Source organism: Monopterus albus, unplaced genomic scaffold, assembly GCF_001952655.1.
Source record: "Monopterus albus unplaced genomic scaffold, M_albus_1.0 scaffold235.1, whole genome shotgun sequence".
Lineage (NCBI taxonomy): Eukaryota > Metazoa > Chordata > Actinopteri > Synbranchiformes > Synbranchidae > Monopterus > Monopterus albus.
The window spans coordinates 271,279-296,004 of record NW_018128115.1 but is presented as its reverse complement, the minus strand read 5'-3'; the positions used below and the strand labels follow the sequence as shown (position 1 = coordinate 296,004).

At 45.7% G+C, this 24,726-nt stretch overlaps 1 protein-coding gene across 1 annotated transcript; it reads left to right on the top strand.

The window, feature by feature from the left end:
- Positions 1-1,845: 1,845 nt before the first annotated feature.
- LOC109971826 (calpain-2 catalytic subunit-like) lies at positions 1,846-24,426 on the top strand. The gene is made up of 21 exons (XM_020620317.1): positions 1,846-2,752; positions 5,286-5,355; positions 8,095-8,213; positions 8,572-8,705; positions 12,209-12,377; positions 13,037-13,120; positions 13,202-13,287; positions 13,478-13,543; positions 13,680-13,840; positions 14,149-14,318; positions 14,438-14,449; positions 15,156-15,367; positions 15,719-15,755; positions 17,725-17,790; positions 18,017-18,074; positions 18,154-18,218; positions 18,924-18,992; positions 19,087-19,165; positions 21,984-22,100; positions 24,048-24,106; positions 24,232-24,426. Exons 1-21 carry the CDS (start codon positions 2,516-2,518, stop codon positions 24,253-24,255), a joined length of 2,094 nt encoding a protein of 697 aa, XP_020475973.1. The 5' UTR covers positions 1,846-2,515; the 3' UTR covers positions 24,256-24,426.
- Positions 24,427-24,726: the final 300 nt, after the last annotated feature.

Sequence of the window (24,726 nt, the reverse complement as noted above, 5' to 3'; positions counted from 1 at the left end):
TTGAAGTGTGTGTCTATGTGTGTATATGTTTTAGATATAAAGGTGGCTATGCGTAAGGGGGCGGAGCTATGGCACAGGTGAGTGAGCACTGTGATATCAGTTGACCTTCAATTATTCAGAGAGCAAACAGCTTGATGAACACAGTGAGGTGTTTGTTAACCACCAACACCTGAGACGCACACGAGTATGACCACACTGACTTGGTGTGGTCTGAACCTAACCCTGAGTGTGGTGCTCCAGAGAACCCCGCCCCCCTTCACATGCACATAAAAAAACAAAGGTAAATACCAAGTCAATAACGGCAGAAGTCCATCAGGCCCCTGTCTCCCCTTGGTGTCCTCATGAGACTCAGACCCTGCTCAGGGCCCACCGAGCCCACAGCCGGAGAGCAGTCCTCACACCAGGCGGAGCAGGGTGTCAGTCCTCCAGGTGGGCGACCTTGGATAAACATTTAAATCACTCTACTGATTTTCTCCCTCAGTGTGTTTCCAGATGGTGCATGGGGAATCATGTTTTCTGACCGTCTGTCCCGTTCTCGCTCTGCGGCGGTTAATCCAACCTTTATTACAGTTGAAGGTACTTCCTTCGGATGCCTGGGTATATAGCTTGATGAAAAGTTGGCTTTCCATGTGCACATTGATTAAAAACTACTGAAAGAAAACTGTGCGAGGCTCACTTGTATCTGTACTAGTCTATGGTGATGTGACCTACATGCCTGTACAAACTGGATTCTGCATATCTTGCTGCATTACACTTTGTAACAAGTACAGACACTTCATACGAGTCTCGAGGACGGTCTTCCCTAAACCAGAGGAGCAAAATGCATATGTTGTGTTTTACTGTTTGAGCATTAGTAGGCAACCTACCTGCCTGTATCTCCGGCCTTTTGTCCTAACATACCAGCGGCTATAGCCACTGGGATTCTATTAAATGTCCCAGAAAGAACTCTGAGTTTGATAAAACAGCTTCCTCCTCTCATGCACCCTGGCCTGGAATGGGCTGTACAACACCGTTACTTTAGAAACACTCTCTTCTCTGAACATCTTTAAAGGTCTCGTACAAACTGCCCTGAGGAAAACATGGTGATCATCTGTGAAGCTGAATAGCGGTGTGGCCCATTTCCCCTTGCCTTTGTATTGTATATGCTTTTTAACTTGTGAAACTGTTTGTGCTGCCATCTTCACCAGGATCCCCTGAAGAGATCACGTATGTCAGTGGGAGCTTCCTAATTAAGGACAAATAAAAGCATACAAAATAAATTCTTGTGAACGTGGTATCTCGAACACCCGGAGACAACTTCTTCACATCTGGCACAAACCGCTTGGACTCAAAGATGACCAGGTTAGAATTTATAGGTCACAAAACACGTTAATGTCTAATAGAATAAACTGATGAAGTGGTGAAATTTTCTATCCAAGTATCAAAGGTCAGCTTCACTGTGACATCATAATGTTCTGCACAGAGACCTTTCTGGCCCCCATTCAGTGCCATAACTCAGGAGCAGAAGGGGACGAGGTCAGACACTGAACTGGTGACACAAATCGTGGGTGTCCACCTGCAGAAGATGCTGAGAAACTCACTGGGACTCAGCCAGACACCTGCACACTGCACTCAGAGATCAATCAGTAGAGCCCATCACCTGCTTCAGCTTTGGCCCTCAGGTAGGAGAGTGAGTGGCTCAAACTGATTTTAATGGTACTTACAGGGACAATACGGGTACTACAGTCTACTACACCTAGACCTACTACTACTACTAGCTGCCCTACTGCCCAGAGAAATGCGTTGAGACAGTGACACCGTGTGGCCAAAAGTCTGTGGTCGTGGCTACGTTCATGTCAGAGGTTACAGAGGCTCTTTATTTGCTTCAAATGGTCAGCATGAAAAAGGTTGGAACATTTGACCAGATTACAGTTTCGTAGAGTCAAGAGGCTTCGGAAAGACGTTTTATTATTATTCTTTTGGCTTTTACAGACTTTGAAATACATTGAGACTTCTTAAGACGGTTTCGTCTTTAAGCTCGGAGCCAGTAAAAGAGACTCTGACTCTCTACTGCTGCTCTGTGTGTCCCAGTGAAACTTCATGGGAAGGTGTGTCTGTGGAACTAAACACTGAGCAGCTTGTTTGCATTGCCCGCATCAGATCTCTGTAATATTCCTCTGATAAACTGCCCCAAGCCTCTGGCTCTGTTGACCCAGCAAACTGGTCCTAATCCGTGTGTGCAGGCTGTCCATATACTTTTGGCCGCGCAGTTCATTTGTGGGGGGTGTTAATCTTTCCGTTTTAACATTTGCTTCGTGCGTGTTCCAATTTCCTTAAACCCAGCCTGCCAGCGACATGCAAACCCAGCAGGTCTGCAGCAGCCACAGACCATACAGTCAGAGATCCGGCTCCTCCTCCTCCTGGGCGGAGGTCTGACACTGAAAATCTGCTCTGAGGAAAACTTTGTTGTCGACAAGCTGCGAAGTCTTTTTCTCTCCAACTCTTCTCCCTCTGGTTTTTCTCATTCTCCTCCATCATGTCCGGCGTCGCGGTAACTCTGGCCAAGAAGCGCGCCATAGCCGCGGGCTTCGGCACCAACGCCAACGCGATACCGTACCTGAACCAGGACTTCGCGTCTCTGCGGGCGCAGTGCCTCTCCTCCGGACAGCTGTTCTGCGACCCGACTTTCCCTGCTGCACCCGAGTCCCTGGGCTTCAAAGAGCTGGGCCGGAACTCCCCCAAGACCCGCGGAGTCACCTGGAAGAGGCCCACGGTAAGATCCCGGCCCTGGTTCGGGTTCTGGGCGGGGTGGTTTGTTGACAGAATACCTGAGGGAAGTTATACCTGTGCTGCTGCGCCTTGACGGAAAACGCAGATCTGGGATCTGTTGCTGAGAGAAATATCAAACAGTAACAGAAGCAGTATTGGGAAAAGTACTACTGCGGTAATGGTGGTAATGCCACAGTGTAAAGTACTGTGTTACCAGGAAAAGTCCTACATTCAAAATGCTACTTAAATAAAAGTACTAAAGTATCAGCCTCCAAATCTACTTGAAGTACCATCAGTACCAGTACTGGTCCTGCAGAACGGCCCGTGTCCCAGTAACGTCTCTGATACTGGATCATAGTGACTAATTACTGTGTCCATCACTTTAATGCTGCAGCTGGTAAAGGTGGAGCTGATGGTAACTACCTTATATACTTATACTGGGAAGTACTTTCCATCCTGCTGGGTAGCTGGTGGATTTCCTACTGGGATCAATAGAGTCTGATGGTTCTACTGGGTTTGGTTTGATTCATCTGATTCTGGACCTGAAGGTATCAGGTACATGTAGTGTAGTAAAAAGTACACGGTTTGTCTCTGACATGGAGTGAAGTCACAGTATTACTATGGAAATTTTCAGGTACAAATACCTCATAGTTGTACTTCAGTACTGTAGTAAATGTACTTTCCAGCAGCAATATGAAACCTAAGGAGAAATGCAAAGCCGGCAGACCAACGTGTCTGATATGAAGACTGTACAGTCCAGTATAGACGACGTGCGCAGTCACAGAACAGAGCCGAGCGCTGACGAGTCTTCCTGTGTTGTTTGACTGGATGATGACAGGGTCGGACGTCCGTGCACAGCACCAGCATACACGTCTTTGGGAACACAATACCCGGTGCGTCACGACTGTGAGAAACCATAAATACCAGAGAGGTGACTCACACACACACGCCTCACACGCTCGCTGTACTGTACAAACATGATGGGATTTATCTCTCTCTCTTCATGTTTTGGTCTTCTGTACTTGTGAGGACCCTCATTCACTTCACGTCTCCTGCAGCATGAAGAGCAGACGAAGTGTCACCACTGTGAGACTAACTGGTTTCTAGTGCTGAGGAGGACACCGACTCTGACCTGAACCTTAAACAAGTCTGGTCTAAGGTCTCATCACTTGTGTTGGTGGGACCTGATTCCTGTCCCCAGAAGGCAGCAGAGTCTCTGCAAAGAATGCGTGAAGGCTAAAGGTCTCTGCAAGTATGTCCCTGATGACTCACACTCTCAGATGTGAGCATCCTCATGCACAAGTCTTTTCTGAAGCAGGAAGTGGAGGCCAGGGACTGTAACACAACATTTGTTTGTCAGTTTGGGCAAAAGCTTCTGACAAGTGAACAAATGTTTAAGAAGTTCACAGACTGGAGTCAGACTGTAGCTTATAGCCTGAAGAAGAAGAAAACAGAACAGACCCCAGTGGCTGCAAGGTTCTACACTGAAGCTGAAAGAAACCATGCAGTGATGGTGCACAGATGTTTGTACAGAAGAAGATTATGATTAGATATCATGGGGGACGTCACAGCTGCTTTGAAGTCGGCAAAAAAGCTGCAGAACGTGTGATATACACCCCCCGTTTATCTCCGCTAAAACTGTCCGAAGCGCCAGGACTGAGCCTGCACTGCTGAAACTGCATCTAGACCAAACTGTACCTAAGAACCTAATGATGGATAGGCCCCGGGCCCCCGGGAGCCAGCGTCCCCCAGGCCTGAGTCTCATTGGAATGAGGTGGTATTGACCAATGTTTTTTAACAGTCACAGTCCCATTGCAGCTGATGTTCTTCCTAGATTTTTAAATGACGTTTGCACAGAGCACCCTGAGGCTGCAGCACGTATACATGTGAATGAACTAAGTTATTGAATTATGTTTAGCAGCTGCTGCTTTAGGACGATAAAACATTTAGTTTTTTGTGATGCTGCTAGACAAGCTCAGGCTTTGTTAGAGTTCTGTGAACACAGAAGGTCTCAGGTGAGCGGGCAGGTGCAGGAACAGGTTGGCTGGTAAGACTGGGAGTGTTCAGCATGGATTACTGGTCCACAAAACATGATCTGCAAACACTGTGGGGAAGGGCAGATACATATGCACAACAGGGAACTGGTGAGCACGTCAGTGTGGCAGCCAGGTGAGCCATGTCATCCAGTAGATACTGAGATGCAGCTTCAGGTTGTACACCTGCAGAATGACACAAAACGACCCCCAACAGCAGATTCATCTGGGCTGCAGTTGTACAGGGGGGTGTTCGTCGTACGTCGCTTCCTGCTCCGAGACACTTAAACTCTGTCAAGTTGTCTTGTTTGCAATGAATCAGCCTGAGAAGAAACCTGTTCCTGAGCAGGATTGAGCTTACAGGCTTGTTGCCATGACAACAAGTCCCACGAGCCTTTTGAAGAACCAACAGATCCAGGATAATAAGAGATTGTAAATAAAATCATCTGGCTAACCTGTTAATCCATGTCCCGGTCTGGTCTGATCTCTGTTGTCCTCCTCCAGCAACTGGTCTCAAAGCCTGAGTTCATCGTGGGCGGAGCCACCAGGACCGACATCTGCCAGGGAGCCCTGGGTGAGTGTTTCCCTACTGCCCCCGAATACCTCGCAGTGTGTCGGTTTCACAGTGAGTCACCCATGTGCAGACAGGTAGACAGGGGTCAGGGGAGTGTGTGTGAACACACCCTGAGGTCAAAGGTCACCGCTCTGGCCCAACAGGTGGGTTTTCAACCTGTGTGGGGACAAACTCATGAGTGAGTCGATACAGGACCTGGTTCAGGGGAAACACAAGATGTGATCCATTAAATAAATCATTAACTGATAACTCAGATCAGCCGGCTGGTTCATTCATTGATTATTAGTCCTGCTAATTCATATTTGATCTGTTATGTCTAGTGAAAAGGTTCCTGTATATTGTGAACATGTGTTCTTCTGTTCTGCATGTTGTCTTTCTGCTCCAGAGTGCTGCTAGCTGCTTTTAGTTAATGATAAGACACATCGTACATGTATGTAGAAAAAACATCAGTGTTTTTGTAAATGAACCTTTGTACAGAAGAATGAATTTGTAATGTCTCATTAAATGTGTAACAGATGTTTGTTTTCCTTGCAGCTCGTACTTGTCAGGTAACGTCTGTAGAAACTGATTATTTTTCATCCTCAGCTCGGTTGCTCCTGCGCTGCAGGGTGGGGTCGTGTTTGCACGTGTGATTATTAGAGGAAAGATTCCGATCAGACTAGTTCATTTAGAAGAGAAATGTAAGCCCAGCCCTGAGGCCGCTGCGCATTTCATCAGCCTGAAGAAGAAACATTTAAACTGTCATTTCACACGTGGACACGGAGCCAGTGTTTGTTGAACACCATGATGTCACTGTGCTGCTTTGGGCAGTAAGCACAAGACAAATGGCTTCCACTGACTCTGAGCAGCAGGTCAGACTGGTCGTACTGGTCAGCTTCTGGGTGTGAGTGTGGTTCCTATGCAACACCCCTCCCACACAAGTCAAGTTTAAACTAGAACTCCTGCCTCATGGTTGTATGCCTCCACCAGCCAGTCAAGTTCACGGGAGTGGGACAGACATGAGGTCACTGTGACCTTGACCTTTGACCTGTGACCACCAGAATCTAACAAACTCATTCTTGAGCCCAAGAGGCCGTTTGTGCCAGATTTGAAGAAACATATCAGAAGAGGTGAAAGACTGGCTGAGGCCTGGCCCTATAGGGGTCATGACCTTTGTACAGGTCACAGTCACTGCTCAGGTTTTTCTGTTCTTTAAGTTAAGTTAAGAAATAAAAACCCTGTGAAGAAAGGCTTGTTTGTTTTGCTGCAGGGTTGGATTTAATTTCTATTGCAGAATCTCCTAAATAAATATTTGTGCATCAGTCTGCACAGAGCTGGCAGATCTGTGCAGACTGATCCTGGGTCTGCTGTGATTACAGGGCGCTGCCATGCCGAGCCCTGATTGGCTGAGCAGGACAGGAAGAGGCCTACCAGCCATTGTTAGAGGGCAAGAGACTCAGGCATCCGAGAGAGGGGGTATGAGCTGTCAGCCCGTGAGGACACACCCTCACACAGTAACACACACCCTACCAGTGTTGTGTGTGTGTGTGTGTGTGTGTGCTGTGATGCGGCAGTGAGTCAGTGGCGTGTTGTGCCTCTGCTAAACCACAGAAGTCTGACTTTCTGTTTGAGTCTGTTGTTGTGTAAGACAGTGAAGCCGGGTTTTCACATTAGAAACACCAGAGTTCAGCTTCGCCAGTTTCGATGCAGACGGAGACCTCTCATTAGCTGACGTGATCAGTGGACATTAGTGGTGACAGAGAGTTTGTGGCTGCTGCTGAATGTTTCCTCAGGAACCACATTCGACTCATGAAACTAAACGTCTTGGGACGTTGTCTGACCTTCACCCAGGCTCACAGCTTCACTCTTGACTCCCAGTTCGGGTCCTCTGCAGACACTTACAGTGGTTTTCTGTCCCAGCACGAAGCTTCGGCATCCAGAGCTGTGCACAGTCTAAACACTCTACATTTGGAACTAGATGGTTCACTGTACATATAAAGAAGCTTTTAGAGAATCTAGTGAACTTGCCTCTGTGTAGAAGGCATTATTCTACAGGATGCCACCAAGGGCTTGCTGAGTCTGAGTGCAGGAGGGAGGGGCAGGATTCAGGTTGGCTTCAGCGTTGGTGTTCTTTTCACTGGTCAGAAGTGGCCGAGGCTCAGACAAAGCTTAGGTCACATGACTCTGTGCCCCATTCACAACTGACCGGTGTCTCAGTCAGTATAAAGACTGATGTCACCAGCACATTCCTGTGTGTGTGTGTGTGTGTTTCCTGTCTACCTCTGCACAGGAATACTGGGCATATCACTGGTTTACACACATAATCAGCTCATTTAGCTCTCGCTGTGGTCGCTTGGTTCCTGCCACAGTGTTGCTGTTTATGTTGCTACGCAACATTGAGATAAACAGGAAGTGGTCCTCTTCCTCTGTTAGCTGACGTGAACATCCACACTCTCAAATATGATTCACATGGTCCTCAGTGTGAATCTGTTTATCACCCGTTTATGTGGTTGTGTTTACACAAATGACTGCAGCTCCAGTGTCTTCAGCCGAGGCTCAGCTCATGTAGAGCAGCTAACACACACTGTGCATCACAGGTCTGTCCAGCTGTGCCAGCATGTTGATGTTACTGTAGTGCTGCCCTCAGGATAAATGAAACTCTGAGCCCATACACCTTCAGGGTGCTGTCTGTAGTGAGCTCTGTGGCCTTTAGGGGGCGCTGGAAAGGCTTTGTTTCAGTTTTACCTCTTGTCTGTCCAGGTGACTGCTGGCTGTTGGCAGCCATCGCCTCGCTGACCCTGAACGAATACGTGATGGCCAGAGTGGTTCCTACCGACCAGGGCTTTGGTAGCGACTATGCTGGCATCTTCCACTTCCAGGTAACGGAAATGTGAGAATGAAAGTCAAACAACGTGTAAACCTAAGGGTGTCTGCCACTTTATTATTTGTCTGTCAGCTGATTGTGTGGTACCAACAGTGTAGTATAAACCCAAGCGTGTGTAGCAAGGTGTCTAGAAACAACCCGTGGACGGCCTGTACCTGTAACCTGCACACACAGGCGAAGGCCAGTGCTGGCTGGGTGAGAAAAAGAACAGATGCAGGTGTGTCCCCAGGTGGAGGTTCTCACTGTGCTGCAGAAGGATGAGCACAGAAGCCAAGTTTTTTGTTAGAAACATTTGAGCTGAGCAAAGAGCAGCCTTGAAGAGAGAATCACATCTTGCTGTCTCCTCTCTTCAGCTCTGGCAGTTCGGGGAGTGGGTGGACGTGGTGATCGATGACCAGCTGCCGGCCAAAGACGGAGAGCTGCTGTTTGTCCACTCGGCTGAGGGGAGGGAGTTCTGGAGTGCCCTGCTGGAGAAGGCCTACGCCAAGTAAGATCAGCACCCCGACAAGCTCCTGGCAGGGTGAATACCAGGGCCTGACCATGGGGAGGGCCCTCACACAGCCGGGAATCGAACATAGTTTGTTCCAAAAATGTGGTCATGAAATGAGACTGGTGAGCTGTGAAGCACTGGGGTCATGTCTAAAGAAAAAAGTAAAATCGGGCCCCAAATGAAAAATGAGAGGAATGTAGGCAGCACACACCAAGCTGTAGTCGCAGTATGGTTGATTAGCACGTGTAGGTGGACAGCCAACACTGTGACAGTGACCCCGTGTTTCACATGAGCTGCAGGCAAACCCTAACCTGCTCAGGATGCCGAGCTAGGAAAGGTGCTCACCTCATGTCAGGTATTTTCTGCAGTTTGGTCTGAGACATTTTCAATAACACAAACAAAGAAAGTCACTTTCGGTTTTTCCTGTTTAGGGGTCGCCACAGCGAATCGTCACACTGACGACTCGCATGTTGACATTTGGCACGTTTTACGCCGGATGCCCTTCCTGACACAACCCTGATTCTAACCCGGGCCGCAGCGGCGAGAGCGCTGTTGCCTTAACCACTAGCCTACCAAGAACGGCTACATTTTCAATAACACAACGTATCGGCTTAATCCAGAACTACAGTGAAACCCAATGGGTTTACTGTGGTGTTTTCATCAGTTCCACTGGCTGAAATAAACAACTTCAGAACAGTTCAGTACCTTGGACCAAGTGTCCCGAGTTAAAGCCGGTCGATCGGTCTGCTAGTGACGGCACCGTCCGACACTGTGGGGGCTCCGTGCACGGTCCAGAGGGGGAAGGCTCTCCACGTTTGTGTTAGAGGTCTAATGAAGGCCTGACATAATGCGACAGAATTGACCATCACAGCATATGGAGGAGAGTATGCAGCAGGCCACAGAGGGAGGCCGATAGCCTTTTGTTCTTTTGTGGCTGTGATCAGGAGTGGCACCGCAGTTGCACGCAACATGGGAACACAGTAAAAGTCTGACAGTGCAGAATTGTTTCCTATTCCACGTGGGTCTGTCCAACCTGCTGGGCTTGTTTCCCACCTGCAGGCGACTCATGTTTCTGAGCTGCATTAGTGATGTGTGTTAACCAGACACAATAGTCTCCCTCTCATTAGGAACACTGCGTTAAGGTTAATGTGCCCTCTTGTCCTTGAATGTGACCTAACCAGTTGTGGAGCGGTGTGCAGCCACAGCAGAGCCCCACCTTTGAGACCGGGGCTTTAATTCACTTCACTCCTTCCACTTGAGGTCGTGTTCACGTCAGCTGGTTTCTTGTTAGGAGGGAAGAGTAATTACCTCTGCCAGAGGCAGGGTTTGTGTTTTTGCCAATATTTGTTGGTTTGATTTTTAATGCAAGGCAAGTTTATGAAATGTTTTGCAGTGATAGGTTACGGTCCACAGAATAGTCGGTTACATGTTGGCACTGATCTGAATCACTTTGGATACAGGACATTTTAAAAACCCTCCTTCACCATGTGAGTGTTGGAAAGGCTGTTGACAGTATGTGAGCCCCCTTGTGGCCAACGTGCGCAGCTGCATTGCTTCTCTTATGTTACCTACTCACACATTATAATGTCCTCATAAGACTGATCATAAAATAAATGAATTGTTGCTAATGAGCCTTGGTGCAGCTGATGAAAAGACCTGGTGAGAAGGTGACAAAGCAGCTGGGTTTGTACTGGAGCTAACTCTGCCCTGCGACATTCACATCCACAACCCGACATGATGCAGCCATGAACAGACCGGGTCCATTCTCTTTGAGCCGCTCACTTCTCTTATAATGAGGGTTAGGGGTGGGGTAACCCCTAACCACAGGGTGACGCGGCTCATCAGTAGAGCCTGAAACACTGGAGGCTATCAGCGCTCTACTCATTAGGAAAAGGGCTTTTCTCACCAGTTTGCTGGTGAGTACATGTTTTGGCAGAGGTGGAAAGTAATCAAGGGCATTACTTAAGTATTGTACATAAGTACAACTTTAAGTGAGTACTTTACTTGAGTATTTCCATGCCCTTCTACTTCATCCTGTGACTTCACTCCATGTCAGAGACAACTGAAGACTGAAGTACAACTATGAGGTATTTGTACCTGAAAATTTCCATAGTAATACTGTGACTTCACTCCATGTCAGTGACAGACCATGTACTTTTTACTACACTACATGTACCTGATAACGTCAGGGCCAGAATCAGATGAATCAAACCAAACCCAGTAGAACCATCAGACTCTATTGATCCCAGTAGGAAATCCACCAGCTACCCAGCAGGATGTAAAGTACTTCCCAGTATAAGTATATAAGGTAGTTACCATCAGCTCCACCTTTACCAGCTGCAGCATTAAAGTGATGGACACAGTAATTAGTCACTATGATCCAGTATCAGAGACGTTACTGGGACACGGGCCGTTCTGCAGGACGAGTACTGGTACTGCTGGTACTTCAAGTAGATTTTGATGCCCATACATTTGTACTTAAGTAACATTCTGAATGGAGGATTTGTAACAGTATTTTACACTGTGGTACTCAGGATGGCATCTGTCCTGTGCACTTCTCAGTTTTAGTTCCTTTAAATTTTAATGAGGATCTTTTGGTGCTACAGTCACTGGTACAGTGACAAATCGTGGCTACGTCTGGCACACTTGCACCTGATGTTGAACTGGGTGGATCTAAATGGCAGCATTTGTTTGAAGTGCGTTCAGTGGTCTTTCATCAAAATGTCTTGAGGCACCTACAGCATGTATCAGGATCTGGGGCAGTTTCTTTATGGCTGTGAAACTCACCTCTGACTGAAGCTAGGCTCTCACAGGCACCGGTATAGAGATATAATCTTGCCTGCAAAGTATCGACATTCTGTTTTTGGAGACTTTCTCAAACAGTGTTGACAGTTTCCCTGTATCACTGTGTGGACAAGCAACCCGTTTCCATGCTGCATTTCAGTTCCTCATCCTCAATGCTCTTATGTTGCCTTTTACAGTATGTCAGTTTGCCCAAAGCTCTCTGATAGCCTACATCATAAAAGAACAACATAGGAATCAGTAAAACATTTGAATGTTTATTTTTACCTCTAAATTGGCCCTGAAAATGGAGTTACTGTTGTCTAGGGTCTATATGTCATTTTAATTGTATTTATATGGCTGGATTATCCTAATTGTTGGAAGGCGGGGCCCTTGGACTGTGGGGGTCGCCCTCCTTTGGGGGGGCTGCAGGGGTATACTTTGCAGCAGAGATAAACATAGCTGTGCACTCTATTACTGACGATTGGTGACTTTCTCATGCATCTTTGGCCAGAGGACATGGATTCAGTGTTTGAGCACTGAGTGGTCACTTGTTTACCCTTTCCACATCCCGTATCTGTTCTTGCTGAACAGTACAGGACTGTATCATCTGCATACACACGGAGTCAGCATGTAGTCACATTCAGCTCCATTAGATGGTTTGCTGTACTGGATGTAGTCTGAAATTCAGCCTGCTGTTCTCTGTGTTTGCTTGGCAGAGTGAACGGCTGCTACGAGGCTCTGTCTGGTGGTTCCACCACCGAGGGCTTTGAGGATTTCACCGGAGGCATCGCGGAGAGCTACGACCTCCAGCGGCCTCCGTCCAACATGTTCCAGATCATCAAGAAAGCTCTGGAGGCTGGAGCGCTGCTGGGTTGCTCCATTGATGTGAGTCTGGGGGAAAACACAGTTTTCTTTATTATTATGCTCATTAACATGTTCTCTAGTCTGAGCTTTTAATTTCCAGGTAAGCAGCGTTTGTTGTGTTTCTACTTACGTTTTAAATCTAATTACTTAACAGAACCTTGTATATGAAGCAAATCGGCTTAAGACTACAGTTTTGTGGTGATTATGATACAGATTTGTCCTAATGAACATTGGTTCAGCCAGTAGCTATTGTCTAATGTTATTTATGTACAGCTCTGAAAAGCCAGCAAACACACCACATCTAAATAAGTCGCAAAGCTCGGTTCTGTAAACAGAAATTAGAGCTTAGTCTGATGCAGTTCGGCTCTAAACTGAGGCTCTTTTCTCACTGTTGGAAACTGGTCCCTCCTCCTGCTCTGAGGTCAAGCAAGTAAAGAAAAGGTATCTGCTGTACTTCGTTGCCTTGTACATGTGTAATGACAATAAAGTTGAATCTAATCTAGTGAGCATGAAAACCATCCACAGAGATGGAAACCAGGAAGAGGAGACGAGATCAAAATAAAAGTCTTGGCTTCATCTTTAGAGATTCATCTGAGGAAAAGTTTAATTTGACAGATGTTTATTTTACTCTTGGTGATGGGGGTGAGGGTGATGATCTGTCTGTTGCTGTCTTGGTGCAGATCACCAGCGCTGCAGACTCGGAGGCCATCACGCGTCAGAAGCTGGTGAAAGGCCACGCCTACTCGCTGACGGGTGCTGTGGAGGTAACTTCACACCTTAAAATGAAAGAAGACAAAGCCGTGTAGAACAAGAGGAGCGTCAGATATCTTTTGTTTTGTTTGTAGGTGAAGTACCGGGGTCGACAGGAGAAGCTGGTGAGGGTGAGGAACCCCTGGGGTCAGGTGGAGTGGACCGGAGCTTGGAGCGACGGGTAACTAAGACGGACATGAACACAGCTACACACTGGGAAATGACAAACACACACACATATACCGGTGAACCTGAACTAGATCCCTGTTTTTACTGTACTTTTAAGTGCTTTTTACTAAGCGCATTTCTAGGATTTCTTGTAAAGTGCTGCACAGAGTCTACTCTGTTGTCATGTTACTGTGTTTGTGCAGGTCGTCTGAGTGGAACGACATGCAGGGAGACTGTCCACAAGCCAACGCAGAGGACGGAGAGTTCTGGTAAGTGAATACCACCACAGATGTACACCATATTGCTCCATCAGGTCAGAAGGTTGGGACTGGTCTTTAGGAGGTCAAAGGTCACGTGGTGGCTGTGGCTGCAGAGTGAGAGCTCCTCTCTGTCCTGTCTTTGCAGGATGTCCTTCAGCGACTTCCAGCGTCAGTACTCTCGTATTGAGTTGTGCACTCTGACCCCCGACGCCATCGAAAATGACTCAGTCAAACCCTGGAGTGTCAGCAAGTTCAATGGCACCTGGAGGAGAGGCTCCACCGCTGGAGGCTGCAGGAATCATCCCTGTTAGTACTGAAACCACTTAAAGCAGCAGCCTGTCAGTAGCTGTAGTGAGTTGTTGATGAAAGGCACATATACTGTCTCCAAAGTTCAGACAGAATCAACAAGTAGGAAGCATCTTAGCTGAAAGAACCCGAGCTTTGATCAAGGCTGATCCCATCTGATTAGACCTTCACTGCTATGGGGAGGGTTTGTTCTGTGAAGCTTTGCGAGGGTGTGGCTGTGGCTCATTTAAAGCAGATTGTGATGGTGGAGTGATGGAGCTGCAGTCAGGGGATGTTCCTGATGCAACTGAAGCTGTTTTCCTCTGCAGACACCTTCTGGATGGATCCTCAGTATGTGATCAAACTGGATGAGGAAGACGATGACCCAGATGATAACAAGGTGGGCTGCAGCTTTGTGGTCGGGCTGATCCAGAAGAACCGCAGAAAGCTGCGGAAACAAGGAGAGGATATGCTCACCATCGGTTTCGCCATCTATGAGGTGAGCTTGAAGAGTCTGCTTCAAGTCTAAGATCAGGATAGGGAGACTGACTTCCTACAGCTTAACAGGTTCATCCATGAACCCACACTGACCCTTTTCTGTCTTCTGTTTTATTTCAGCTTCCACAGCAGGTGAGCACTCAGCTCGTGACATTGTCAGGTTCAAGATCAAAAGCTGAAGAACACCTTGCTATTTGGCCTTCAGACCCACCCAGGACACTTCAGGATCTTGTAGTTTTTAAAAGTGTTGTTTTCTTGAGCTTCATTGTCGGTAAACAGGATTCAGGAGACAAACGAGAAGCAAACATGGATGATGTGACCTTGCTGTTCCTATTCTGTGAGAGGTAGTGATACTTTGAGTAGCCTAGGTGTAGTGAAGTCAGACATTTCCTGTCGTCAGTCACTGCATGTCAGCATCCCTGTCAATTTCAGTGCTGTTAATTGGCGTAGAGGGGACGATTTGTCTGTCCAGAGGGTTTGAAAAGTATCACAGGTCACCCAAAATCAGCTGTGAAAAACCAGCCAGTCTGGCGACACAGCTGTCATGTAGCACATGCTGTAATGCAACTTGGGCACAAAATAAATCATCCTTTCACGTCTCTGCAAGCTGATTTTTATATAAATGAAAAAAGCCTGGAGGAATTCAGCTGGTCTAAACCATGATACTCAGCAGGGATGGAACCGGTCAAACATCTGTAGTTAATGGTGTGAAAATAAAAAAAACGTGGTCTTTGAAATGCTAGAAGCTCTGCGTCATTGAGTCTGAGACTTCTACAAATGATCAGAGCTGCACCAGCTACCCACTTGCCCTGTCCTCACCGGCTGTCTCCCCCTGCAGTTCCACGGCCAGAGGGATGTGCATCTGGATAAGAACTTCTTCCTGACCCATGCTCAGAAGGCAAAGTCAGAGACCTTCATCAACCTGCGCGAGGTCAGCACTCGCTTCAAACTGCCGCCTGGAGAGTACCTGATCGTCCCGTCCACCTTTGACCCGAACCTCAATGGAGACTTCTGCATCCGGCTGTTCTCTGAGAAGCAAACCGAGACCCTGTAAGAGCCTGGTGATGTTTGGGGGAGGGGTAAAGGAGGAATATATGACAGCAGCCTCTCTTTCTTTGTTAGTCAGTCCTGACAGTCGTTGAACTAGAAATCCAAAGAATGGACCCTGTTTGGGCCCTGGTCCTGTCCACCCTGCCTGTAGGGCCTCTGTGGTCCCTCCAGTGTATCTGAATAGAGGTTTTGAGACCTGGACTGAAGGTTTACTGTTTACTGAGGACATGGTGAGAACAGAAAAGGTTTCTGTTTGCAGGCTGGCTGTCCACACTTAGGAAACTGTGTGTTACTGGACTTGTGCTGTGTATGGTCCACTGTTGTCTAACATGTTTTTCTGTGTCCTGTCAGACCCTGTGACGACCCGGTCAAGGCTGACATTGATGATGTAAGTCATTAAGGTTCTATATTAACCTCAGTCCTGTCAAACAGTATCAGTAGCATTACTGTAAAGTTGCCGCTTGAACTTATTCACTACCATCAAACAGAACCTGGCATCCAGCTTAAAGGGACACATCAGCATTTAGTGAAATAGTCATGTTCAGATTAATACCATCATGTCTGTCAGCTAATTATGAAGCTACATCCAGCAGCTGATTAGCTTAACTTGGCGTAATGACTGGAAACCAGGGAACAAGCGAGCGTAGCTTTGCCAAAGGGTAACAAACTCCACCCACCAGCACCTGTAAAAAGCTCTAATGACCATGTTAGACCTTCTTTGTTTTATCTGGGGGTAGAGTATGTGCGTGTGCATCTATGTAGGGTCACCAACTTCCAGAAATGGAAATGAAGGACGGCCTCGTTATGAAAACTTTTCAAACACATTTGAGATGCAATCTTGGAATATTGAAATGTATGCGTTTAGGGCCACTGAACCGTGAAACACAGCCTCTGCAGATGCCTGGCCGACAAAGAACTTGAACAGTCCTCCCTCTCTCTGTGTCCTCGTCCTGGTCCCTTTGTGATTTTCTCCAGATACAAACTGTTTAATGTCACAAATTCCTCTGTGACTTACTGAGAAACCCCTCTGGTAGACGGTGCAGTACTGCTTATACACATTGTCATTCACACATTTTAGCCTTTGATATTAATTTTCCAATTCTCTTCTGTATTTTTTGCAACCTTTTTCCTAGTTTTTTTGCCAGCAGACTAGGCAGATAGGTCTCCATTTTTAAAATCCTGCACCACCTGTGTGCCGTTGTATTGCAGCAACATTGACAGTGCTTCTCATTGAGTCATGACCAGTGAGAAGCGCCTTCTCTGTTTGGGTAGTGGTAGTTCCACTGTGGAACATGACAGACGGGCTGAGCCGGGGACAGGAGGGTTTCCTTCCATCAAACACAAATCAATAATGGTCCAAACTTGATCTCTTTCCATAAGCTTTGCACTAAAAGGATTCTCAAAAATACAGAACAAAGCGTGTCCTGTATCGGTTCAATACAAAACAGTCCTTTTATTTTCCAATTACGGAGTGATTCTGTGATTTACAGGACGGTTGGAGGGGTGGCGATCCTGTGTGTGTGTGTGTGTGTGTGTTTGTGTGTGTGTGTGTGTGTGTGCGTGCGTGCGTGCACACAGTTCTTGGACTCTGCACAAACAGTTTCCAGTCTTTTTGCTGCTTTGTGGAACAAGTGCTTTACAGGAGAATTTATTGTTTTAAATTTTCATCAACTTTATTTATATAGCACATTTAACACAGCTGAAGCTGAACAAAGTGCTTAACACAATATCCACAACACCCCTTAAAAACAACATAAACGAACAGCAAAACAAAAACATCATACTTAACTCAACAAGACACAGGATCATACTGGTTCGAACGCCAGACGGTACAGATGAGTCTTCAAATAGGTTTTAAAAGTGGACAACGAGAGGGCCTGTCTAATATAAAGGGGCAATGCATAGGCGCCCCACAGAAAAAGCTCTGTCCCCCCCCTAGATCTCCGCCTAGCCCTCGGTACCTCCAAGAGCAGCTGGTCAGCCGATCTGAGGCACCGGGAGGGGCTATAGGGATGTAGCAATTCTGTAAGATAAAGGGGGGCCAAACCATTTAAAGATTTAAAAACAAATAAAAGAATCTTAAAATGGATTCTAAAACACACCGCCAGCCAATGCAGGGAAGCCAAAATGGGTGTGATGTGGTCACTTTTACGCACTCCAACCAGTAGACGAGCAGCAGCATTTTGGACTCTAATTTTTTAAATTTTAGTAGTGATGATTTCAGTGTGTTCACCAAGTTAATATCTGACATCTGGAACAGTTCAAGAAACACAAGTGTTTGTAATACAACTCAAGTTGTGATAAACTAGAACTATCCCAGATGTTGTTATTATCATGTTGCTGTTGTTGTTTCTCAGGAAATGGTGTCAGAGTCAGAGTTGGATTCAGGATTCAGAAACCTCTTCACTAAACTCGCCAGTGACGTGAGTTTGTCTCTTCATCTTTGTGTGTAAAAGACTCAACATGGAAACTCTGCTTTACTCTGAACTTCATAATTATTCACTGTACACTACAACACAGGGGTCAACGTGCAGTGGCACACAGGCTACGTGTTAACAGACATGAAAGTCATTGTTATCTCCAGCGCTAGACATGCGCATGATGACCTGCAGTGACACCAGGTGTGACATTTTTCTGTTTGTGTTTCAGGACGGGGAGATCTCTGCCTCGGAGCTGATGACCATCATGAATAGGGTCATTGCCAAACGTGCGTTCCTCTGAAGATCCGACACATTTAAGGTGAACGCAGGCAGCTGAAGGTTTAACTTCCTATTTGTTTTTAACAGGCACTGACATCAAAACTGACGGCTTCAGTATGGACACCTGCAAGACGATGGTCAACCTGATGGACGTATCCTTCAGACTCTGCAGCAGCTCTGTTCAGAGGCTTCTGTTCAGCGACAATGAAGCAGACTAAACGCGTTGTTTCCTGTCAGCAGCTAACAGGCTAAAGAGAAACTAGGCTAGCATTAGCTTGTGAGGTATTAAACAATAACATGGCAGCTGAATAACAATTGCACACCTATTGTGTAGTAATTGTGTTCTTCAAAACCAGTCACCAACAATTCAACCTCTCTGAGGTGGGATTCTCTGTGTGAATGTGCCAGCCCTATGCTGCACACCTGTCCAGGTGACCTGGGGTCGACGAGACATCTGTTGGGAGAAAACTACAGCACAACAAAGATGATTGTTTTATGGGTGAACTGCTGTAACTCTGCGCTCTGAAATCATCTTCGCCAGCCAACTGTGGGTTTGTCTGTTTCAGATCAAACATCTGCGCACAGCTTTTCAGGGGTTTACTGAAAATGAAGATAAGAATTTTGAATTACTCTATTTAATCTGACTCTTTCACAGACTTGAACTGAAAATCATTTTTCTGATAAAAAAAAATATAAAACATATTTTTACGTTGAGGCAGCACAAACCAAATGTGACTAAACACATTTGCACAGACACAAAGCTGAGACAGAAAGCTGCTGCAACAAGCTACATCTTAAAGAGCAGCTTCAGCATGATGTCACACCTGGTCTCTGCATGATCTTTAACTCTGCAGCAGGACAGTGGGAACGGGAAGCTCGGCCTCGTAGAGTTTGCCACACTGTGGAAGAAGGTTCAGAGTTACCTGGTGAGACAGGACCTCCTCTTTAACATCCAAATGCCTGGATTCATCTATTGAGTTTTACAAAAGTCTACAAATGTCTGTTTTCATGGGTTTGCAGTCGATCTATAAGAAGAACGACCTTGATAACTCGGGGACAATGAGCACTCCAGAGCTGAGAATTGCCTTAAAAGATGCAGGTCAGTTTTTATTTTTTCTTCTTCTGCACAGCTTTATATCAGATATTAGACTGATACTGACTGAACTCCTCAAACGAGTTCCTTACCGTTAGTTTTTCCTAATTGATTTGATCATAAATAGTTGGTAACCTCTTTGAAAGTCTTCCACCTGAGTCTTTAAGTTTCTCGGCCTTTGCTTATCATGAGGGTGAGTATGGCAGCAGCACTCATCTCCTCTGTTGTTGTGCCTCTGACCTCCTCACTGTCTGTTTCCTGTCAGTTTTAACTGTGGGTGCTTGTTAAAGTCTTCACTTTTTCCAATATGGTTTGCTTTCCCCAGCCTACGGCTGAGTGCGCTGCAGCAGAATCCGAGTACGTGGTTGGATTTCAGCACAGAGCTTGGTCAGGGTGAACTAATATACTTGTTTCTCTGGGTGAGGTCTCTCTGATCTGCTTGTTTCTTTTTCTCGTCACTACCTCTGCACAGTTTTTAAATTTTCTGTAAGGTAGAGAGCTGCTGTGGAGATGGAAAGGATCTAGCTACAGCGCCATTCCTTAAAATGTCTTTACAGACTGTTAGATGCGCGTGCACAAATCGCGTGACACACAAATCACGTTAGGCTTGCCTGCAAGGTGTGGACCTGAGATCCGCAAACATATGGTGCGTTTAATGACAATTTGAAAACTTGGACTTTTTTCTTTTCAGGCTTTTTTCCAGAAATAAAACCGCTTGTCACCTCGATTGGACTTTAACTGAATATGTACTTTAACGTGAAATATTCCAATGTCATGTAGCTTGATCTTGTAATGAGAACATTCCTGTGTTGTAGGCTAATATCATTTCACTATCAATATTTAAGATGATGCCAGTCCATAAGTTAGGCTACAGGTCCTCTGTTCACCTTAACTTGGGGGCGGCTGTGGCTCAGGAGGTAGAGCGGGTCATTTCCTAACCGGAGGATTAGCGGTTCAAGTCCTGGCTTGTCCAGTCCACATGTTGAAGTGTCTTTGAGCAAGACACTGAACCCCCATTTGCTCCCGGTGATAACACCGGTGCGTGAGTGCTTGGGAGTGCGAATGGGTGAATGGCCGAATAATGTGTGAAAGCGCTTTGAGTGTGCTGTAAAAAGCATAGAAAGGCGCTATACAAGTATAAGACCATTTACCTTGGGGTAATCTATGTGGTAATGGTGCTGCTAGCTTAGTAACCTGAGAGCTGCCAGCATTAGCTTTAACTTTCTGACAAACTGTCAGTTTAAGTAAATGGTCTTATACTTTATACAGCACTTTTCTATGCACTGCAGCACACTCAAAGCACTTTCGCACTATTTGGCCATTCACCCATTCGCACTCCCAAGCACTCACGCACCGGTGTTATCACCGGGAGCAAATGGGGGTTCAGTGTCTTGCTCAAAGACACTTCAACATGTGGACTGGACAAGCCAGGAATCAAACCACTAATCTTCCGGTTACGACCTGCTCTACCTCCTGAGCCACAGCCGCCCAATACGTGCGCCGTACCTTCATCTCCTCCATGAGCTGCAAGCATGTTGTTTCATATTGTAGGGGTCCCTCGAGAGTCTTTGTAAATTCGTACAAGCAGTGTCTGTAGCAGCGAGAGCAGTAAACTGTTTACTCCTGAAAGTTTTTCACTAAATGCCTGGTCAGATATTTCATCTTGTTTATGTCCTCTGTGATCAGATCTCTGTGTCTGTCCACATGTTCCTGGGAGAGGTTTTCTTTGTCTCTGTCTGCTGAAATTAAACTCCATCAGATCATCCCAGTTTCCAGAGAGGGTTCAACATGTTTGTATTTAAACCTGAGGGAGTCATGGTGACTCCCCCCTGACTCTCAGTTTAAAGCACCCCTCTGTTTACAGAGGGTGGTGGAAATGTTCCCACGGTGCTGTGCTCCTCCAGCCACAGGTTAGGGCTTATTATCACTGCTGTTCAACAGCAGCTGAGGTGATGTGTCAAGACTGAACAGTGAAGACTGATAATAAACAGCTTTTCCTTCTGTGGAGGACCTTTTATTTGCCTTCTGCTCACTAACATTTCTCTTCCATCACTAAAATGATGATGTTTGTGTGTTTCTCTCTGCTGCTGCTGTCTGGACTCTCTCCACCTCCACATGTCACTCTCAGTAAACTGATGATGATGATGATGATGGTATGTGGCATCCTGCTGCATCAGTTTGGGTTTGTTAGCAATAGCACTGTTAGCTTTAGCAGTAGCTGTACTGTCCTAGAAAGCTAAAATACAGCAGGAGGAGGGAAAAAAAGTAATAGTTCACTTTGCGAGATCTTGCAAACTGAATCATTGATTACTTTTCTCTTCCTGTGTCCCCTCCTGGGCTCCGTACATCAGCACTACTGTACAAAACAGCATGTACAGTTTTCAATAGCTATAAAATGGAGCTAAAAAACCCACAGTATACTTACTGTATGGATGTCTCACAAACTTAGGATCTTACTATGTGTATCTCTTCAATACTAATATGAATATTAGTATTACAAATATTTAATCAACAGACATTTAGCGAAACATTGAATTTACATTGAGCCAGCCGTAACAATAAAAGATGTTTGCCATAGCTGTCGCTCCGTTTGCTTTAACATCACTGTGTCAAGACATGTTCATGCTAATGTCATGAATCTGAAGACATTTACATGTAAACCTTTGTTTCTCTCATGTTTTCATATTTGTTTTCTAAGACTACAGCATTCAGATTGAAAACCCCAAACTCCAGAAAACAAGATGTTTTCAGATATTCTTACATTAGCATGATGATTTTTGCACAAAGCTGCTGCTCCACAGTAAAACCTTGTGTCCTCCTCCAGGTTTCACTCTCAACAACACCATCTACCAGCTGCTGGTGGCTCGATACGCCACCGACGACATGATCCTCGACTTTGACAACTTTGTGTGCTGTCTGATGAGGTTGGAGATGATGTTCAGTGAGTCAGTCATTTAGCTAACACACATTACAGCAAAGCTAATGGTTCTGTCAGACTCTCGCTTCCTTACCTGAGACCTGGAGAAGGCGTCAGTTAAATCAGTTTCAGGTGAAGTGAAGGTTTATTCTCCATGAGAAAGTTGGTATAATTACATACTTTTATACTATTTGATCATTTGGTGTGTAGCAAACAGTAAAAGGTGTCAAGTAATAAAAAGTCAAATTGAAAGCATATAGCAAGCCGATGAGCACTTTTTTCATCATGGATTGTTGCCTTCGTACGGCAGTCCAGGGGGTCAGTAGGCGATTTTCACCCCACTGTCTCATAAGTTAATACAATCAGGGAAAAAATTATTTGAACCCCAGCTGATTTTGTAAGTTTGCCCACTAACAAAGAAATGATCAGTCTACAATGTCAATGGTAGGTTTTTGTGAACAGTGAGAGACACAACAGTAACAAAAAAATCCAGAAAAATGCATTACAAAAAAGTTATACATTAATTTGCATTTTCATGAATGAAATAAGTATTTGATCCCCTATCAGTCAGCAAGATCTCTGGCTCCCAGGTGTATTTCGTTACCTGTATAAAAGAGACCTGTCCACAGAAGCAATCAATCAATCCAGATTCCAAACTCTTCACCATGGCCAAGACCAAAGAGCTTTCCAAGGATGTCAGGGACAAGATTGTGGACCTACACAAGGCTGGAATGGGCTACAAGACCATCGCCAAGCAGCTGGGTGAGAAGGTGACAACAGTTGGTGCGATTATTCGCAAATGGAAGAAACATAAATTAACTGCCAATCTCCCTCGGTCTGGAGCTCCGTGCAAGATCTCACCTTGTGGAGTTTCAATGATAATGAGAACGGTGAGGAATCAGCCCAGAACTACTCGGGAGGAACTTGTCAATGATCTCAAAGCAGCTGGGACCATAGTCACCAAAAAAACAGTTGGTAACACGACTACACCGTGAAGGACTGAAATCCTGCTGTGCCCGCAAGGTCCCCCTGCTCAAGAAAGCACATCTACTGGCCCGTTTGAAGTTTGCCACTGAACATCTGACTGATTCAGAGGAAGACTGGGTAAAAGTGTTGTGGTGCGATGAGACCAAAATCGAGTTCTTTGGCATCAACTCAACTCACCGTGTTTGGAGGAGGAGGAATGCTGCCTATGACTCCAAAAACACTGTCCCCACCATCAAATATGGAGGTGGAAACATTATGCTTTGGGGGTGTTTTTCTGCCAAGGGGACAGGACAATTGCACTGCATCAAAGGGAGGATGGATGGGGCCATGTACCGTCAAATCTTGGGTGAGAACCTCCTTCCCTCAGTCAGGGCATTGAAAATGGGTCGTGGTTGGGTATTCCAGCATGACAATGATCCAAAACACACGGCCAAGGCAACAAAGGATTGGCTCAAGAAGAAGCATATTAAGGTCATGGAGGGGCCTCGTCAGTCTCCAGACCTTAATCCCATAGAAAATCTGTGGAGGGAGCTGAAGGTTCAAGTTGCCAAACATCAGTCACAAAACATTAATGACTTGGAGAGGAATCTGCAAAGAGGAGTGGGGAAACGTCTGACCTCTGTGATTGCCAACAAAGGTTTTGCCACCAAGTACTAAAGCACATTTTGCAAAGGGATCAAATACTTATTTCATTCATGAAAATGCAAATTAATGTATAACTTTTTTTGTAATGCATTTTTCTGGATTTTTTTTGTTATTGTTGTGTCTCTCACTGTTCACATAAACCTACCACTGACATTGTAGACTGATCATTTCTTTGTTAGTGGGCAAATTTACAAAATCAGCTGGGGTTCAAAAAATTTTTTCCCTGACTGTAGCTCCAGGTAGTCAGCCTCAGGTGTCTCTTCTGCTGATGTTGACTGAATCTGTCAGACTTTAAATGTGCCCGAGAAACTCTGATGTGTGATCCATCCTCCTCTTCAGAGATCTTTATGAAGCTCGACATGAACAACAGCGGCTCCATCGAGCTCAACTTTAACCAGGTGAGAACAAAATGCATTGACCAGCTGAGGAACCAGAACCTGGTCCAGCGCTAACAGGTGGGTCAGCAGAACAAATCTACAGCTCATATGAAATTTGTTCATGTATTCCCCATGTCTGTCTGCAGTGGATAAACTTCAGCATGATCTGAGCTGTGGCTGCGTGTTTGTCTGGAGCTCCAGTGAATCAGCAGCACACCATATTCCTGTTTATAGCATCTTGTCATCACTTTTAATGTTTTACATGTGAGAGTTCTGTTTCATTATGTATACACTACCTGATGAGAGTCAATGTAGTCAATAAATCTATCCACAGAACTTTATCTGTTACTGTGAGTTTTGATTGCTAAATTAACAGTCCAGCATTTTAGAATTTTAGTGTTCATGGTTCAGTTCAAGGGTAGGTCCAGGACGCGTTTAGCACATTTTAGCACAAAGATTGGAAGCAGGAAAACTGCTAGTCTAGCTGCTCAGGAGACAAAAGACAACTGAGACAAAACAACTCAGAGGTCACTGTACTCTCTTTAAAACACAATAATCACAAAAATCTGGGTGGAGAATGATAATGATCAAAAATGGGCAATGGGGAGGTGTTAGCTAGCTCTATCAAAAATATAAAGCTG

Bases quoted from the DNA above. Each gene is read 5' to 3' on its own strand.
- LOC109971826 (XM_020620317.1), top strand. From the start codon at position 2,516: ATGTCCGGCGTCGCGGTAACTCTGGCCAAGAAGCGCGCCATAGCCGCG. The intron at 2,753-5,285 runs GTAAGATCCCGG...GTCCTCCTCCAG, and splicing joins TCACCTGGAAGAGGCCCACG to CAACTGGTCTCAAAGCCTGA. The intron at 15,756-17,724 runs GTAAGTCATTAA...GTTGTTTCTCAG, and splicing joins TCAAGGCTGACATTGATGAT to GAAATGGTGTCAGAGTCAGA.